We start from the raw sequence: 19,052 nt of genomic DNA, 5'->3' as shown, positions 1-19,052 counted from the left end.
AGTTTTGTCTTTCCTACACGACCTCCCTTGGACAACTCTTTTGACACCGACGGTATCTAGGCAGTCTTTCATTTTCACGCCTTTCATGGCCCGCTCCCTTTTCTCGCAAATACCTTTGAAGGATTAGAACTGTCATTTTAAAAGTCCGTATTGTATTATTCTTAGTGCACATAGGCCTATCCTGGATCCAGCATATCTTGCATATGAATCCTTCCCCACTGATTAGTGTAAAGAGGGCATGATTAACCTCCTAAAACAACAACCATCACATCATCATAAATCATTTTAAAACTCACCAAGAATAAAGGGAATATGCTCAAGATCTTCTACTAACTTTAATGTTTTACTAACAGTTTTACTGAAAATCACGCAAAGAGCTTCTGTGATAGTTATACTCTGTCGTTACACTTCGAAATATCATGTGACAAAGTTGAGGGGAGGAATACTGACCCGTAGTACATGTATTACTTAGAACGAAAATTCGTTGATACAGTTCATTCAATACTGAACCTTAGATCACAGAACATTTCTGGTCAAAGTTATAAGCTGAAATATGATCATATAGCGGTTTTTTCTTGGCGCAACGATGATTTATTTTTTATGCTAGTGGAGCCTAATTTCATCGAAGATCACTTTGGGATCTTTTTTGCACTTATCTTTAATTTTAGCTGACAAAACCTGATTTTACCCACGCTCACATCAGCATAAACTATTACATCAAGACATTCTGTGGCACCTTTCATTTTACGATAACACAAACTAGTTCTATCAAAGATAATAATCCTTGTAACTTACCGTGCTTTTACCGCCCTTGTTGTGTTTGGAACCTTGCTTATAGAAATGCTCTCCCTGTTCACCATACTTCTGGTACTGGCCGTTCTCGTTGGCGTTCTTCCAGTGTTTATCTAGCTTGTGGTACTCATCCTTGTGGTACTTGCCGTGGTAGCCCTGAATAACATAGCAAAGAATATAGAAATCGAGAAATCTCAAAACGTGATAGAGCATTGAGTAACACTATATTAAGGATTAGGAAAATATGTATGTTTATGATCTCATTAAAATTAAGAGAACGGGGTGTAATAGTAGAAGAAGGACATCTTTAATCGTCGAATTCCAGCCAATACACATGGGACTTTTGAAATGATAAGTCAAGTCTCCGCGTGGTTTAGTTCTTCGTAACAGATTATCCGATAAACTTACTCCTTGAGACGTGGAAGTTCACTCTGCCCTTTTCAACCTAGATTATTATTGATAGGTCTGATAAAGGCCTTTTTTCCATTTCCGCTACAGCAAACACATCGTTATTATACTGTTCCCTACCGGGCGAGTTGGCAATGCGGCTGCGGGCGCGCAGCTTTGAGCTTGCATCCGGCAAATAGTGGGTTCGCACCCCACTATCGACAGCCCTGAAGATGGTTTTCCGTGGTTTTCCATTTTCACACCAGGCAAATGCCTGGGGCTGTACCTGAGTTAAGGCCACGGCCGCTTCCTTCCCATTCCTAGGTCTTTCCTATCCCATCGTCGCGATAAGACCTATCTGTGTCGGTGCAACGCAAAACGAATTGCAAAAAAAAAAAAAAGACTGTTTCTAAGAAAGTAAGTCTGTTTCACCTTCAAGTATTTAGATATTTAGTTGCTAGTGACAACTGGAGGAACCCCCTTAGGGAATTCAGTTAGAAAGATGGTTTAACAAACAGTTACACATGTTTCATAACAACAAACAATTTTGACGTATTCACAGATATTGCAGTATGTAAATATAGAGTATTTTTTTTAAATCTATTATTTATTATGTGGAACAATATTGCATGCAATTTGTGATGCAAGGAGAATTGAATAGTCTCGAAATTTATTGATAGCCCTTTCCATTGCTCGAGCGCAAAATCAGCGTCCTCTCTTATGGTATAAAAAGCTGTTTCTACCCTTAAAAACAATAAGATTCATCACCTTGCTGCCGCCACAATCTAAAAGCACAAAGAAGGTTGTCAGACCAACTGCATTTATATAGCCTTGGAGATACTGCAAGATCCGGCTCTTTGGACGTGTGGTCAGTAGGACCTATGTCGGCCTTTGGTTTAGAGTGTTCTGGATTTGACTCCTGACAGTAGGAAATTGAGTATGCTTTGTTAATCCCTTAACCCCTCGAGCCAGATCGACACAATATGTAGGCTACCTTCAACGTGGTGCTAAGTTCAAACGCTCTTATCTTGTACATTATTGTCCATGAAATCGTATAATACACTATGTAGTTTAAGGGGGCGTTAACTTAGTTACCTCCCAAATGGTCTGACAACTTTTAAAATCCATTCTTTTCATTGTCTCTGAAATGTATTCCACGTACAAAATACATATGTTTGATAATAGAAAAGGGATTTCAGTTCCAAACATCACAGGGCTACTAACTTACACCTCCTAAATTTTACCACTTCTACCTTTATCTTGTATCATTTCAGGTAGGCCTACATTTATTAGAAATGTATTGGAATGAAAACACTGAAACTTCCTAGTCTTGAAGAGGTGTGTCTATGGCGTGATCTGATGAAGAGTAATTTTCATACTTCTGCATCTTCTAAAATGATAAATGTATAAACTTCATTCTTAAACCCTTATAAGTTTATCATTTTATGAAATTTTCTCCTAATTGAAGTATGGTATCGGAATGATGGTTCATTATATTGTATCTATAAAGGATATAAAACATCGTCGAAAATTTAATTCCCTTGGATAGTTTTTGAGAAATTTACCTTATGTCGTCAAAAATTAAATTTACAGATAAAAGTGTTCAAAGAAAACCATGCGAAATTACGCCAGTGATACAACTTAAAAGTCTAAAACATTCCATATATAATCCTGTGCTCCAGTTTCCTTTTCTTCATCCTTCTTCTTTTTCTGCTTGCTGTTTTCATATTATTACTCCTGTCTTCCATGTACTTATATTTACTATTTTTTACTCGAGTAATATCGCGACTTTCAAGTTTTGCAGTGCACCAGAATCCAGCTTCCACGCCCATTCCCTCTAATATCATTTCTGTTGATGTCCAACATTAATGGCATCTAACTCTCCAATAGTGATTGAATCCCTACCAAGAAATTTAGTTTTAGGGCATCTGTTCCAATCAACTGGAATGAACGTGCAAATACAATAGCAACGAACAAAAGACACGCGTATATAATCACCAGAATATTGCATATGCTGCCATCTGTGACCAAAAAACATTACTAATCTCGTTAGAGGGTAATACAGAGAAGTGAGTGTGAGTCCGAGGAAGTGTGTAGCAATTTTTTCTAGACGCCGTGAGCGACGCCCACTGTAATGTCCAATTTTATTAGCCCATAACTTCGAAAGTATCGCAAGTGTGGAAAGTTTAACACCTACATTATTAAAAAATACAGAAAAGTGAATTTTGAATTTTTAAAATAGGAAAACCAAATTAACACCCCATTACTTACTTACATAAATAGTGTCCATTATTTGTCTGACACCTCTCAGAAATAATCATTTTGATATTAGCATTTACCCGCTGTTACGCATGCGTGGAATTACGATATGAATTCCAACCAGTAGCTTTCTCGTGAGATAACGTCAGTAGTGATGATATATTCGATTAATTTTACTGATTCGATTCATTTGATTCTATTCACGTTACTGACTCAATACAGTGGTGATCCATTACATGATAGTTATGTTAGTCACCCTTCCTGTTGCAGCTGCGTACTGGCAGGCCGCATTAACAACACGCAGTGCGCACTGCTGCCATCTAGTCGTCATTCTATTAAACACCTTCCTACGCATATCATCCACCTTTCAGATATCTCCTGCAGACACTTCTCTGAAAGTCGTTTGATGTTACAAAAGCTTTACACCGATATTTAAAAGCTCTATCAACTATTCAAAATTAAATATGAAGATAAGTACATGATAATATAAAACAAGTGAGTCGTAAGTCTGGCCGTAAAACTGGGCTAAATCCACATAAAAAATGGAGGAAAACAAGAAAAGGAAGAAGAAGAAGAAGAAGAAGAAAAGGAAAGTTGTTTCAAAATGACATACATGATAAACTTAATTTTCCGGTAATAATAATAATAATAATCATAATAATAATAATAATAATAATAATAATAATAATAATAATAATAATAATAATCGTATGGCCTCAGCTACCATGTGCAGACATTTCGATTTGACGCCAACTGGCTGTCTGCTCGTCAATTTCGACGTTCCATTTTACTCTAGGCCTGCTAGATGGCAGACGGAGTAAACCGAAACTCTCTTGGACGGCGTCTACTGCTGAGATTGAATTACTGTTGTCGGGTAAACACCAAACGTGTCGCCAGGGATCTTTTACATGCCGTCATCGTACGATATGGAGTGTCGAAAGCACGTTTTTCTGCCCTTCAAAAATCCGATTACCTTTGCCGGGTTTGAACCCGCTATCTTGGGATCCGGAGGCCGACACTCTACCACTGATCCACAGAGGCAGCTACTTGTCCAGTACACGGATACTTTCTATTGAGTTATAGTACAAAAGTTTCGTAGATCAGGATATTATTTATTTATTTATTTATTTATTACTACTACTGCTTAATCAAACCAAATCTCATGAAGCAACAGCCCCGATAGGCCATGGCCTACCAAGCGACCGCTGCTCAGACCAAAGGCCAGCAGATTACGAGGTGTCGTGTGGTCGGCACGACGAATTCTCGTAATTTTTGGCTTTCTAGACCGGGGCTGCTGTCTCACCGTCATATAGCTCCTCAGCTGAAATCACGTAGGCTGAGTGGACATCGAACCAGCCCTCATATCCAGGTAAAAATCATCCCTGTTCTGGACGGGAATCGAACCCGGGTAAGAGCCAGGCATGATACCCCTACACCGCGGGGTCGGCACTTCTTCTTCTTCTTCTTCTTCTTCTTCCCCTTATTATTATTATTATTATTATTATTATTATTATTATTATTATTAGTATCAATTTAGGAAGGCTCGGCTTGTGCCGGTAACATAATGGGCTGACTAGGCCTAAGCAAGGAGTCACCCTCTTGATTATGAAACTACAGGTACATATATGTACAAATGTTTACAACAGATATAATTACAACATATACATTTATACAATAAATACAAACAACTTCGGACTTCTTATGTCCCCGTTTTGGGAATCTGTTCTTCAGTATTACTGGAACTGCGGCCTGGAACTTCATGCTGTTTGGCGTGAGTCAGAGGAAAAGTCGTTCCTAGGAACTTTCTCACAATGTGGCAAGTGCTCAGGAGGGTGGCTTTCTGCAGTTCTACGTGTGTGTGATGATGCAGGTTTAATGCGGCCAGAGAGCTGTGCAAGCATTTTGGAATAACACCGGTACATGATATTACTATTGGAACTGTGGTGACTGATTCTAGTTTCCACAGGCGTTGTATTTCTATTGCCAGTTCTGTGTATTTTGATATCTTTGTGGCTATTGTTGTTTGCAGATTGGAGGTACTTGGACAAGCAATTTCTATAAGGGATGCGGATCTTTTTGATTTATCGATTAGAATAATATCTGGCCTATTGTTGCTGAGCGTGACATCGGTTATGACTTCTCGGTCCCATAGTAGTTATCATTATTATTATTATTATTATTATTATTATTATTATTATTATTATTATTATTATTATTATAACGGACATATCTCAAATTTGAAACACTAACATGTGGTTTTCACAGTTAACAGAAACTTTGTGTACTGAAATAACATGCTGTACGATAATACATATCACCGGGCTGAGTGGCTCAGATGGTTGACGCGTTGGCCTTCTAATCCCAGGTTCGATTCCGGCTCAGTCCGGTGGTATTTGAGGGTGCTCAAATACGTCAGCCTCGTGTCGGTAGATTTATTGGCAGCTATAAGAACTCCTGCTGGACTAAGTTCCGGCACGTGCGCGTCTCCAAAAACCGCCCAAAAAAGTAGTTAGTAGGACGTAAAAACTATAACATTATTATTAGATAATGCACATCGTGAATTATTTCAGGTTTATTTTCAAGAACTGTGTATTATTTTTAAATGAGCTGAGAGCGAGAGTCCACTATATAGACACAAGCCTATGATTCTTAAAGCGAGTGATGGCTTTTTACGTCTCGTCCGCAGTGGAAGTTCGTCTTCCCGTCAATTTCCGGTGTTCCGATAATGGACTGTGTGTTGTCTCGCTGATCCACGAGTGCGCCACTGCTGTGATTCGATTCACAATTGACTGAAACGGTACACTGCTTCGAAGCATACACTCAGTAACCAACACTATCCCCACTATATTAAAAGAAGCGTTTTGACAGATAGGGCTGGAGGGAGGAGCATTTTATGATGTTGCCACATTCTTCCATTCCTTTCTCCTTCCCGTCGCTTTCGGCTCACTTGTTCGTTCGTTCAGACCGCTGTGTTCTGTTCTAAGATGTTTGGCAACTTGAACCAACACTAGCAGGCTTATCTCCATGGCAACTGCAGTGGCTCCATCCACGCTTCCCTTCCCTCCACCCAGGCAAGCAGTAAACGGTCTTCCCTGTAAGAACTGCCAGAACGCATCTTTCAATATTACGACTATAAACGCCAGTGTCCCACCACTCCATGTGAACAGAACAGTACACGAAGCGAGTCAGTGTGAGCGTAGCTGACGGAAGTAAGACTACGGCATTCCCTCGACGAGACTCAATGAAGACGTGATCCTTCGAATTAGCCTCCCCTTAACATCCGCGTGAATGCAAACTAAATCTACCGTATTAAAAAAGTACGTATGATAGACATTTTCTAAAGCTATACTTCTTGTTCTTACTCCGTCCGCCGGGCTGTGTGGCTCAGGCGGTTGAGGCACTGGCCTTCTGATCCCAATTTGGCAGGTTCGATCCCGGCTCAGTCCGGTGGTACTTGAAAGTGCTGAAATATGTCGGCCTCGTATCGGTAGATTTACTGGTACGTAAAAGGACTCTTGTGGGACGGAATTTCGGCACCTCAGAATCTCCAAAAATCGTCAGTTTAGTTAGTGGGACGTAAAGCAAGCAACATACTCCGTCTCCCCTATCCAGAGAGCTGCTAAGTTGGACTATGGGCCATTGACCTTCAATCATTTCTTGCTCCTCCTGGAGACACAAGAAATTCGCGTCGCTTTAGGGTTACTTTTTAAATCTTTGCCTTTGTCCTACACCACTTCTACGCTTCATATAGGCTACTATTACAATGGGCTAGCCACACCCCCATGCATTTTAAACCTAATTGCTAGGTTTCAATGAGGCCACCCCTAACCTGGAGAACAGACGCTGCCTGCTGAGTTTCAGTGGCATTTCCTCCACTGGGAACCACCATCCAACTTACGGGCTCCATATAGGGTCCGTCTTGCCTGCGCAGCGCTAAGATGACAAATAATATAGATCGTGTGTGGTAGAATATTCGACCCTGAACCGTCTTAGCCTTGGCTCGAAGTAAATCTGTCGGCAACTGATTTTTCTGTGCGCGTACAGGTAAGTCGGCGAGCAAGTTGGAGCGTATTTGAGGTCTTCAGTCTTAGCTTCAGTTTTAACCCATTCTTCTAACTGTGCACTTCGCTGTAGTACATAATGTCGGACTGGAGAACCATACCTCGACCGCTTTTAATCGAATTCATCCACCTATACAGCTCTTTTTTTTTTGCTAGTGGATTTACGTCGCACTGATAAGATAGGTTTTACGGCAACGATGGGATAGGAAAGGCATAGGAGTTGGAAGAAAGTGGGCGTGGCCTTAATTAAGGTACAGCTCCAGTATTTGCCTGGTGTAAAAATGGAAAACCACGGAAATAATCTTCAGGGCTGCCGACAGTGGGATTCGAACCCACTATCTCCCGGATGTAAGCTCACAGCTCTATTCCGTGGAAAATAAAAAGTAGAGAGTAGAGGTATGGAAACAAAAAAATGTTGCCTACGAACAGTTACTGAACGCCTAATGTTGTCGGATATCGATCTCGAAGCTACAAAGGAAACCGTAGTAAGGAAAAAGCATCAAATATCATTCGTTTATATTGTACTGTAATAGAGAAATAACCCACCTGGGAGCCATCCCTGTGTTTTAGTTTTATATACTGCTTGACAAAAATATTGAAGCACCCACAAGAAATGGTGAAATGTCAATGTAACACGTACAAACCATCGGCGGACATGTAAATGATTAAAGATGCAATACTCTGCGACACGTAGAACGGTCGCCAACGTGCATTAGTATCGCTCATGTTTAGTGTTGGTACCAGGCATAGTAGGGTATAGAAGGGGCGTGAACAGCGTCAGATGTTGAGTGATCATTGTGAAGGGCATGAAGATGCCGCGTACTCATGAGACAGCGTTATCAGCACCTGACAGAGTTTGAAACGGATCTTATTGTTGGTCTCCATTTGGCCGACTGGTCGAATTGTGCAAAATCCAGATTTGTGAGGCATTCGGATGTGACAGTGGCCTGATATTGGACTGCATGGGAGTGTGAGGACAGGCATACTTGTTGTCACGTCTGACCACCACAAGGGGTGATCACCGTATTGTGCACCAAGCACATTGTAACCCCTTCACATCTGCGCCTGCCATCCGAGAACAAGTAATGGACTCCGTGCAACATTCTGAGTCATGCCGCACGATTGGTCGGAGACTAGCAACAGTCGGACTAGGGAATTGCCGTCGCATGCGTAGGCTTCCATTAACACCACAGCACAAACAGCTGTGTTTGGAATAGTGCTGTGACTGGGAAGCATGGACTACTGATGGATGACATCGCATTGTGTTTAGCGATGAATCGTGGTTCTGCACTACCCCTTCCACTACCATCTTCTGCAAGTAGTCTATAGCAGCGACCTGGGGAAAAGGTCCCATTCTTCCAATGTTTTGGAGAGGTCCAGCGGTGTTATTCCTGGCGTCATGATGTGGGGAGTTCATCGAGTAAGACTTCAGGTTACGGACGGTAGTGATTGAGGGAGCTGTGATGACACAACGGTACGTCACGTACATCTTGCGTCCTCATGCGTTATCTCTTATGCGACTGTATAGTGGTGCCACTTTACAAGAACACAATGCTCGTCCACACTCGGCGCGTGTCTCTATGAACAGTGTGCGTGATGTTTAGGTACTGCTGTGGCCAGCAAGATCCCCTGATTTGTCCCTGATTGAATATGTGTGGGATCAGCTTGGACGTTAACCACGTTCCAGTGGCATTATCTAGGATACCAAGGACCAAGGCTCGAAATACTCCTTTAACACGTAAAAGCGTATTTTTTAGCAAAACCATAAAAGTTAAGAAGAAAATGAGTATGAGCATTTGTGTACGAAATGTAATTCTAGCCGCGCTGAGTAACTCAGACGGTAGAGCGCTGATCTTCTGAATCCAACTTTGCAGGCTCGATTCTGACTTAGTCCGTTGGTATTTGAAGATGCTCAAACACGTCAGTCTCGTGTCGGTAGATGTATTACCACGTACAAAAATTTCCTGTGGACCAAAATTCTGTCCCGAAAACCATAAAACTGGTTAGTGGGATATAAAAACCATTATTATTATTATTATTATTATTATTATTATTATTATTATTATTATGAAATTCTAAATCCTTCACTTCTGCTCCTTTTGCATTTCAGACTAAGAGTTCGCCCGTTATTTTGGTTTCCATAGGTTGAATCATGCCCCAAATCACAGAAAAAGATTTTCCCTAGGAGAATGTTGGAAAGAAAATGCGTATACACTTGTCTTGTAGAACACTGAATTCTAAGTCCACTTAATAGGCTCCATTTAATGGTACTAACCATTTAGGCAGCGGATTAACTTTCAGAGTTGCCAGACGTTAATTTTCCTCTTAATTACTTCATTGTGTTTCTTTCTAACTTTAGGCGGCAGCATGACAGTAAATAGCCTATATGTTAACCAAAGCTATCAGCTATAAGCTTGCCAAATGTGATGTCTATCTGTCACATAGCTTTTACGTGAAAGAAAGAACAAACCAACATATGTTAGTAAGTAATATATCAAGAACTACGGTAGGTGGTCTATGCAAGTTAACACCGGCCTTAACATCACGTAATTATCTTGAATTCGGGATATAGTGGGCTCGAATTCCATTGTCGGTAGCCCGTAATATGTTTTCCATGGTTTCCCATTTTCACATCAAGCAAATGCTGGGGATGTAACTTAACTGAAGGTCTTGACCGCTACCTTCCCACTCCTAGCCCTTTTCTATCTCATCGTCGCTATCATAACTATCTGTGACGGTGCGGCGTAAATAAAAAACTGTAAATTGAAAAAAATCATTATATATTAATTTTAAACCTCTCTGATTTTTTCCTCCATGAACTGCTATTAAACTTGGTTGCATCACACTTGAACGGTAGACGGCAATACGGTTTTTATAATCAATATAAATCCAATAAATGCATAGCTACCTCCGATGTTACTCAAGGATCAAACGTAGGTCCATTATTTTTCATCATATTCATTAATTTACCGCAAAGAATAAAACTTTCAGAATGTCAGTTATATGTGGGCGACTTAAAAATGTATGAAGTTATCATGTATTTGATCACTTCCAAATACCATCAATCTGAGCCAGGACCGAGCCTGCCAAGTTGGGCTCAAAAAGCCAGCGTTCTACTATCCGAGCTACTCGGCCCGGCACAAAAAGAAAGATGGTGGTTCAAATAGTTTGGCTTCAAGATGGTGGACAGATGACCACCGTTGACCGTGAGAATCGGAGCTGTCCTATACCCAAAAATGTCTGTGTGACCCTGTTTTTTGAGGGGCTGTCCACAAGACCTCACGCCAAACTGTACTCTCGTGTTATTTAACGCTTTATGAGGTCTCCAATTGGAGCGTACTTCACAACTATGTTCTCTTTATATAAATTATGGGATAAATCAATGATGGGCTTACCTTAGTGAAACCGGTCTTCTTTTGATGATCACCTCCGTTGTATTTGTGACCAACTTGCCCCTTGTGGCCCTCATGATGTCCAGCTTGGTGACTGGCTCCTTGCTCAGAGCTGTGTTTCTTTCCTCCAGCTTCTGCGTGAGTGACAGCCTGTTTTTCCTTACCCTCCGAGCCCTTCTTGTGCGAGTAATGGTCGTGGACTTGTGCATGGTCCTGAGAGGTCTTAGAGGCCTTAACACCCGAAGTGGCAACCGATCGCTTTTGTCCCTGGTGTGAAATCCTTACGACATCAGCTAAAATGGAGAAAATTCATTTAATGTTTGAAAAACAATAATTGAAATTTTCAAGTACAAGTTAGGCTGAAAATTATTCTTCTTCGTCATTATATAAAGTTGTATAAAATGTAACTTTACTCCCAGGTTCTAAGCAATACATTAATCATTAAATGTCATTTAAAGAAAACTCTTTTTCATAGCATAAAAATCGATAACAAATTCCTACCCCAAAAAATCAGTACATTTTCACAGTATATTGCTTCAATAACATTTTATTAACTGCCTACGAAAATATTAATACTAATGGTATTGTTGGAAATATTCTTATATTAATTCCTGTAATACGAGGTTGACTTGTACTAGAAATTGATCTGTCTATGTTGAGATGCTGATAGGTTTGTTGATAATATTGTTATCGTGGAAACCACTAAAACTTACAATCACCGACTTCTGGATATATCACGAAAACAGTAGAAAAACCATTTCAAGAAAATGAACACCAAAAACAAGACGTACAGTATCACAGCATACCATTCCTTGGAACATCATCATACCAAATAGCCAGAGCCCTCAGGAAACATAATTTCGTTGCTGCGCGAACAGTGCCACATATCTGACAATGTTCTTCCCATCCATTATTTTTCTTAAGACTGGTCAAGTCTCCCAGCCACACATATTCCACCAGAACAATTTTTACTGTGTTCATTTTCCTAGCCAACGGCCGTAGCCGTGTTGAAACACCGGATCCCGTCAGATCTCCGAAGTTAAGCAACATTGGGCGTAGTCAAGATTTGGATGGGTTGCCGCACGCTGTTGGTGGGGGTAAGGGAATGGAGGAGCGGAAAAGAACTGGCCACCCTACCGTTCGTAAACTCCGGCTCAGGCACACCTCTGCGGAGGTTCGGACCTTCCTTCGGGCAGAATACACCCCCTTCATTTTCCTACGTTTATGCGTAAAGGAAAACGCACCTTACCGTTTCGCACTGTAAGAATATATGCTGCATGACGTATTTACGCGCTCCTACAGTATTATATATTAAAGGTTCATACAGTGAGTTTCACTCATCGGTTGCCCGGCAGGCGCGCCCAGCTTATCTGCCTCCCATTGAGTCATCACTTCCCGTTACACAGCGCAGAGACAGCATGGTGATGCCCGCACTTCGCAGTTTAGGTCCGTGCTTAGAACGTGTATTAAGTGTTGATCTATCGCTCCAACTGTTCTCGAGTTGTGAAGTGTTACTTCGGGGTATAATTCTCATAATGCCTCTACATGTGTACACGGTAGTGGAAAGGGTATTTATGTACGATAATTATGTGAAAACAGTTTTGCAGGTAGGTCGTTAGGCGATTTGTAACACATTTCCAGGTGTACGCCCTCCATATAGAGAGACCGTGCGGAAACTCGTAAACAAATTGAGAGGAACTGATTCTTTACTCGATAAGAAGCGAAATGAGGGAAAAATAAATGAAATCGCAGAACGATTAGAGCAGACGCCTACGAAATCCCTAAGACAACTTGGACAAGAAACCGGAATTTCGAAGAGCTCAGTATGGCGGACTACGGATATGTTAAAATTGAAACCATAGAAGGGAACTGCAGTACACAAAGTGCATCCACGTGATCACGGTGAGCGGGTGCGTTTCAGTAATTGTATGATGAGAAACGTTCGTGATGAAATAATTGATCCACGCTCTGACGAAGCATGGTTCCATTTACACAGGTATGTTTCGACATAGAAAACAGATATTGGAGCAGAGAAAACGCCCATCGCTTATACGAAATTCCTCTACATGACGAACGGATCGGAGTATAGTGCGCAGTGAATGGATACAGAATTATAGGATCTATTCTTTTTCATGGCACAATTAATGCAAAAATATACAGGAATAATATGCTCAAACCCTTTTTTGACACTGAGTTGACACTGACTGTCGAAATGGATATTTTAAGCAAGACTCTGCCACCGCGCATACAACTAATGACACATTAAACTTAACTGAGCAAATGTTTAAAGACCGTGTTATCAGTACGGACTTATGACCGTCACGGTCCCCAGATTTTAACGATGGACGAACTGAAAGAACATAACCGGAGAGAAATAGCATCAATTACGGAAGATGAACTTATCTCTGTGACTGGGAGTTTCCTAAGACGATACCAGAAATGTGTGGCTGCAGGAGAACATTTCCAACATCTCCTGTCATAAGGTACGAGCTTATTTCCTTAATTCTTAAGTACTGATTTTCCTACTTCTTAACTTAATTGTTATCTCATGTCATGCATGGATAACGTGAGCGAAGTGCAGTTCTTGTTGCTACGCCGCGGAGCGGGAAGTGATGAGTCAACGGGAGGCAGCTAAGCTGGGCGTACCTGCCGGCCAACCGATGAGAGAAACTCAGTGTATAATGATATACTCATCAGCTTGTCAACCATGAACAATCCGGGTCACCGGGCGAGTTGGCCGTGCGTGTAGAGGCGCGCGCCTGTGAGCTTGCATCCGGGAGATAGTAGGTTCGAATCCCACTGAAAATGGTTTTCCGTGGTTTCCCATTTTCACACCAGGCAAATGCTGGGGCTGTACCTTAATGAAGGCCACGGCCGCTTCCTTCCAACTCCTAGGCCTTTCCTATCCCATCGTCGCCATAAAACCTATCTGTGTCGGTGCGACGTAAAGCCACTAGCAAAAAAAAAATCCGGGTCAGTCATATTCTACCTCACTCAGCCTCTACACCAGATAAATTCAAACAGAGTGGTGTATATAAAGTCACCCATAAAAAACTGGGAATGTGTTTACTTTGGAGAGCTGGAAGAGGATTTCACATCAGATTTCATAAACACCTGGCGGCACTTCGGCTATGTAAGAATGGAAATTCAACAGTTACTGCACATCTACATGACACAGTACATGAAATATCAAATATACAAAATTCTTTCACCAGTTTACGCACACATCCAATAGTTAGGAAACTAACCCCAGAAATGTATAGACTTCAGTTAATAGATACTCGACACATGTTCAATGATGACATTAAAAATGCAATTTCATACCAGAAAAATGCTGGGGCTGTACCTTAAGGCCATGGCCGCTTCCTTCCCATTCCTTGGCCTTTCCTATTCCGCCATCGCTATAAGACATATCTGTGTCGGTGCGACGTAAAACAAATAGCAAAAAAATGCACTTTCATAAACAATATTGAACTTTAACAGAAACCGTATGTTTCTGAGACGACACACACCTATACACCATTGACCCAACACAGATATAATAAATTCATAATGCATACAGCTTATACTCTTAGATGAAACAGTATAATCAAGCAGAGGAACAATTAAACGTCATCATTTCACCACCTAACGATGGACTCTAGACTTTGAAACGTGTTGTGGAGTAAAAAATTTTATAAAAATTATGACTATCAGACTTACTTCAGTAATTTATCTGTAACAGAGTATATTCCTCACTCCATCAGCTGAAATACCACCACAACATTTTACCATTAAATATGAAAGTCAGGCTTACAAAAACCTTAGTTCTCCCTTTATTCTATTGTTGTGATGCTGTATTCATAGATGCAACAAAATAACAAATTAGGAAGATAGAAAGGACCATGAATTCCTGCATCAGATTTATATTTTCGTTACGCTACGACACTCATGTCACACCTTATTACAAGCAACTTTCCCTCTTAAAAACTGAAGACCTCAGAAATCTTCAAGTAGCCGTGTTGGTGTTCAGATCACTAACTGAGAGAACTCCCCACTACCTGTCATCAATCTTTACATAGGTACTTTTCCTCTTTTCACCAGCGTAATACACGCTCTGTTACTACATTTGCCATTCCCTTCAGCTGGTCAGCTGCCTATAAACGCTCATTTATTGCGACGGGAAGTAGATCATGGAACTCTGTTCCATCTAACATCCGAAGCAGTAACTCACTATAGTCTTTCAAATCTTCCTACAGAAAATACCTCTTAGGTGTATAAACCAACGGTGTGAATCTTAATGAGTGAATGATGTGTGTGTGTGTGTGTGTGTGTGTGTGTGTGTGTGTGTGTGTGTGTGTAGTTTAGTAAATTTTCTTTAAATTAATTTAAACTTACGTGCCATTTAATTTAATTTAGTAGTTTGCAAAATTATATGTACAAATTGGTATAACTATTATGTTGGATTTATTTTGAATGTATGTTACAAATTGTTTATTTTAAAATATATTTAATATTCTCCACGGTTTTTCTGTACAATGACTGAAGACAAATAAACAAAATAAAAAACTACTCGAGCCAGCAAAATATAATAACTAATATGAAAAGAAACACGTTTGGCCGTATTGCAGTGCTTCTACGTGCAGATGCCTCTTTTACATCAATACGACATTACGATCAGAGGTGTTTCTGTGTTCCATCAGACAGCTTCATACTTCTCATTTAACTCGTCATACACATTAAGCTAAGGCCACACAGAAAGCCTGTTTAAACTTGGAGCAGTAAGGCTGGTTTCACACCAAGGAAGTCTTTACAAGTCAGTCCAGTCACGTCTAGGTAAGTCTAGGTCCGTCAAGGCCAAGCTCGTCTACTTAAGTCCTGTGGTTTCAAACCAAACACGTCCAGTCCAGTCCAGTCACATCCCCAGAAGAAAGGACAAGGTGTGGATAGAATTCAGTTTTCCTTCTGCCTTGGAAATGGAATGTGAGCTAGTTAAATTTATAGTTTTGCGCCCCGGAGAGTTCGCCAAAAAAAAAAAAAAAAAGCAAGATCGCTATTGCGAGTTCATCCGATTAATTTCAGGAGAGATATCTCTGGTGCTTTCTCTCATTTGTTTCCCTACTTGGTGAACGATCCGTCAAATTTTATAATTTTTTTCTGAACGAGATATGAAAGTTTTGTGAAGCTTAATGACCTGGTTCGGAATGAAGTTGAAAAGAAAAACACTAATTACCGAAAGGCCCTAGCAATATTTTAAAAATAAGTTAACACAAATCCTACTTGTAATGCAAATTAGTATTTATTACACCACACAAATTAATGTCAATACAGATTATATTTTAACATAAATATTATAATTACAATGATATTAACATAATTGCAACGTACAGACATTTATAAAAGTTGTATAAAAGAAAAAGAAAATAACTACTAACTGCTGAGTTCAAAAAGAAGTGTTTTATTACTCAGGAGGTTGTTGTTGTTGTTGTTCATAATAGCGTTGGGGAAAGGACGACAATTGCTCTAGTTGTTGATCTTGCAAATTGCCGGTTTCTGTGTAAGTACTAGAGGTCGAAGCTTGGAATGATTCACAGGAAGGTGAAGAACGGACAATTGGCTGGAGTTTGCGCAGAAGAAGTTGAGCGACCTCGACTTTAAAACGCAAGTTCTTATTTACAGTAAGTTCAATTGTTTGATTCGTGGCAGCAAACTTTTGAAAAATAATAGATCTGGATCGTTATTGTCTCCAGCAGACGACGATAATTTTTCCATTGTTCTAAATATCGCCTGTCTATCTCATCTTCAGAAGTAGTTTGTTTCCGTTTCTTCCCGCTTGACGCAGTAGTTTCAGCAGTGGACCTTGAATTTCCTGGTCTGAGTTGTAGCTGTACGTCACCTGAGGTATCACAACTGGCATCTGCTCGGCTCCACATCCACACTTCACCGTATCAACGTGGAAACCCCACTTCTGAAGACTGCTCTTGTACCTCGTAAAACCCCAACATAGTCTGTTGAGTGACTTCCATGTTGAAGGACAAGCGGAAAATTCGTATATGGTGTGAACCAATCCATTCCATCCTTGTACCTTGCACGTCACGTATCATCTCCGGCTCGATGAGGTGTCCCTGTTTAGAGCTTCTGTGGACTTGAAGAAACCTTTCCTCAAGTTTAGTCTTGGTCGTGCCAGCTGATGGCAATACAGACGGTGGACTTCAGATGGCAACAACGCCTTCTTCATCTCGTATCTCTCGTCGAATGTTAGGAGGTGCAATCCCAGCAAGGCAGTATAGATTTTCCAAAGGTGTAGGCCCAGGCTTCCCGTAATGATGTGACCATTGAGCACCACGTCAACTACTTTAGCATGGCTAGAATTTTCAGACTGAGCATGCAAATTCATTGATTAGAACAGTGCGAGAGCACTCTCATGTATGTGCTGTCCATTTCGTACTGTCAGCTTCCGAACAGCAGTGTTCCTGGCAGCCATTTTCTACTTGGTGTATTTCTTGGAGGTGAGAGCACGATCCAAAGTGACTCCTAGATATTTTGGAGTTCTGTATTGTTCTAGTGGTGTCCCTTCTCATGTAATATGGAGAGGTATATCAGCTTTCCTATTCCTTACGTGAAACCCAGGTCTGGGTTTTGTTGGGATCTGGTTTTGGCTCGGCTGATTTTCCCTGTACAAGGTACTGAGTTCTTCCAAGTCATCGGTTATCTTCTGTTCAAGTATTTAAAAGCAGCCGGTTTGGGCGGTGATAACACAGTCATGTGCGTAGCTGAAAATATGTATTACATCGGTAAGCGGCTGGTCATTAGTATATATGTTGAACGATGAAGGTGAAATCACGCTTCTCTGAGGTAGACCAATCTTCTCTGTTATTCACCTACTACTTTTCTTCTAGAATTCAACAAAGTATCTTTTATTTTGTAGGATATCCATGATCATTATGGTCCTTCATGATACTATGCTGTAAAGTTTCTGCATGGGAAGTTTATAATTTACCTTTTCGTAAGCTGCCGACAGATCTATGAAAACAGCTCATGTAATGTAGCTTTTTTTCGATGTGTTCAGTCATTTTCAACATTTTAGATGTGCAGCCTTTCCCAGATCTGGATCCGGCCTGTTGTGGAATAATAATGGGGTTCTAATCCACTTATCAATCAATTGAGGATACGTCTCTTCAGTACTTTATGAAGGAAGCTTAGAAAGGAAATAGGTCAATAACTTTTGGGAGTTTTGATCTTTCCGGACAATTATAACTTTGCCCTTCCTCGAGATCATTGGTATCTTACAAGTCTGAATGCAATTGTTCAATTGTTCAAATTCCAGCGCTTGGTTTTCATTCCTAAATACAGCGTAGTTCATCGCCCAAACCATTAACTTTCCCATTCTTCTATCTACTCAATACTGATTATACTTCAACCTGATAAATGGGTTGAAACAGGATGTTATTTTCTTGGTCAGGTTGTCGTTCTATTGGCCTCTTCGCAGTCCTATGTACCATTGAACTAAAAGCTGATGAGCTATTTGGTCTGACTTTAAATTTGCATGTGTATTGACTTGGGAAGGGTCACTTTTCTGTCGCCGTAATAATGTATGCAGTGCAGGGCTGAGTAGCTGGGACAAGAGAGCACTGGCCTTCTGAGCTTAACGTGACAGGTTCGATTCTGGCTCAGACGGGGTATTTGAAGGTGCTCAAATACGTCAACATCGTGTCGGTTGAATTACTGGCACGTTATAAAACTCCTTGGGGACAAAATTCCTGAACATCGGCATCTCTGAAGACCGTAATAGCAGTTAATGGGACTTAAAATCAATATTATTAATGTATGCAATGAGAGGTAGTGTTATCTGATTTATTTGAACTCACTCGGATTTTAATTCGCTAGTCAACTATCGATAAATTATATGAAGTGAATCAAATCTTTCAGTATAAGATTCTTATCTTAAATGAAACTTTTAATAGTTGTTCGAACATGAAAGGTCTCTTTCAATAATTTGATTCATATTTGGAATATATGATTAAAAAGTGCATATTGCACTTCCTTTGTGTGAACCGAGAAAGGAGACAACTACTGAAACCATCTTGCATTTAATTCAAAGAGAGAAGACCTTGCAGAGCTTCCACGTTTTAGACTCATGAAAGACGTATTTCAATGTTCGGTACTGATGTAATCTATTTGG

General features: G+C 40.5%; 1 protein-coding gene across 1 annotated transcript in view; it reads right to left on the bottom strand.

Annotated features, from left to right (window-relative positions):
- LOC136879166 (repetin) overlaps nt 1–19,052 on the bottom strand; it is a 171,853-nt gene that overhangs the window by 11,699 nt on the left and 141,102 nt on the right. Inside the window, exons 3-4 of the mRNA XM_067152926.2 lie at nt 10,895–11,184; nt 796–948 (exon numbers count right to left, since the gene is read on the bottom strand). Coding sequence (XP_067009027.2) covers nt 796–948; nt 10,895–11,184 — 443 coding nt within the window. The remainder of the gene's footprint in view (nt 1–795; nt 949–10,894; nt 11,185–19,052) is intronic.

This window comes from Anabrus simplex, chromosome 8 (assembly GCF_040414725.1).
Source record: "Anabrus simplex isolate iqAnaSimp1 chromosome 8, ASM4041472v1, whole genome shotgun sequence".
In the NCBI taxonomy this organism is placed as follows: domain Eukaryota; kingdom Metazoa; phylum Arthropoda; class Insecta; order Orthoptera; family Tettigoniidae; genus Anabrus; species Anabrus simplex.
This window is presented reverse-complemented; position numbering and strand designations above follow the sequence as displayed.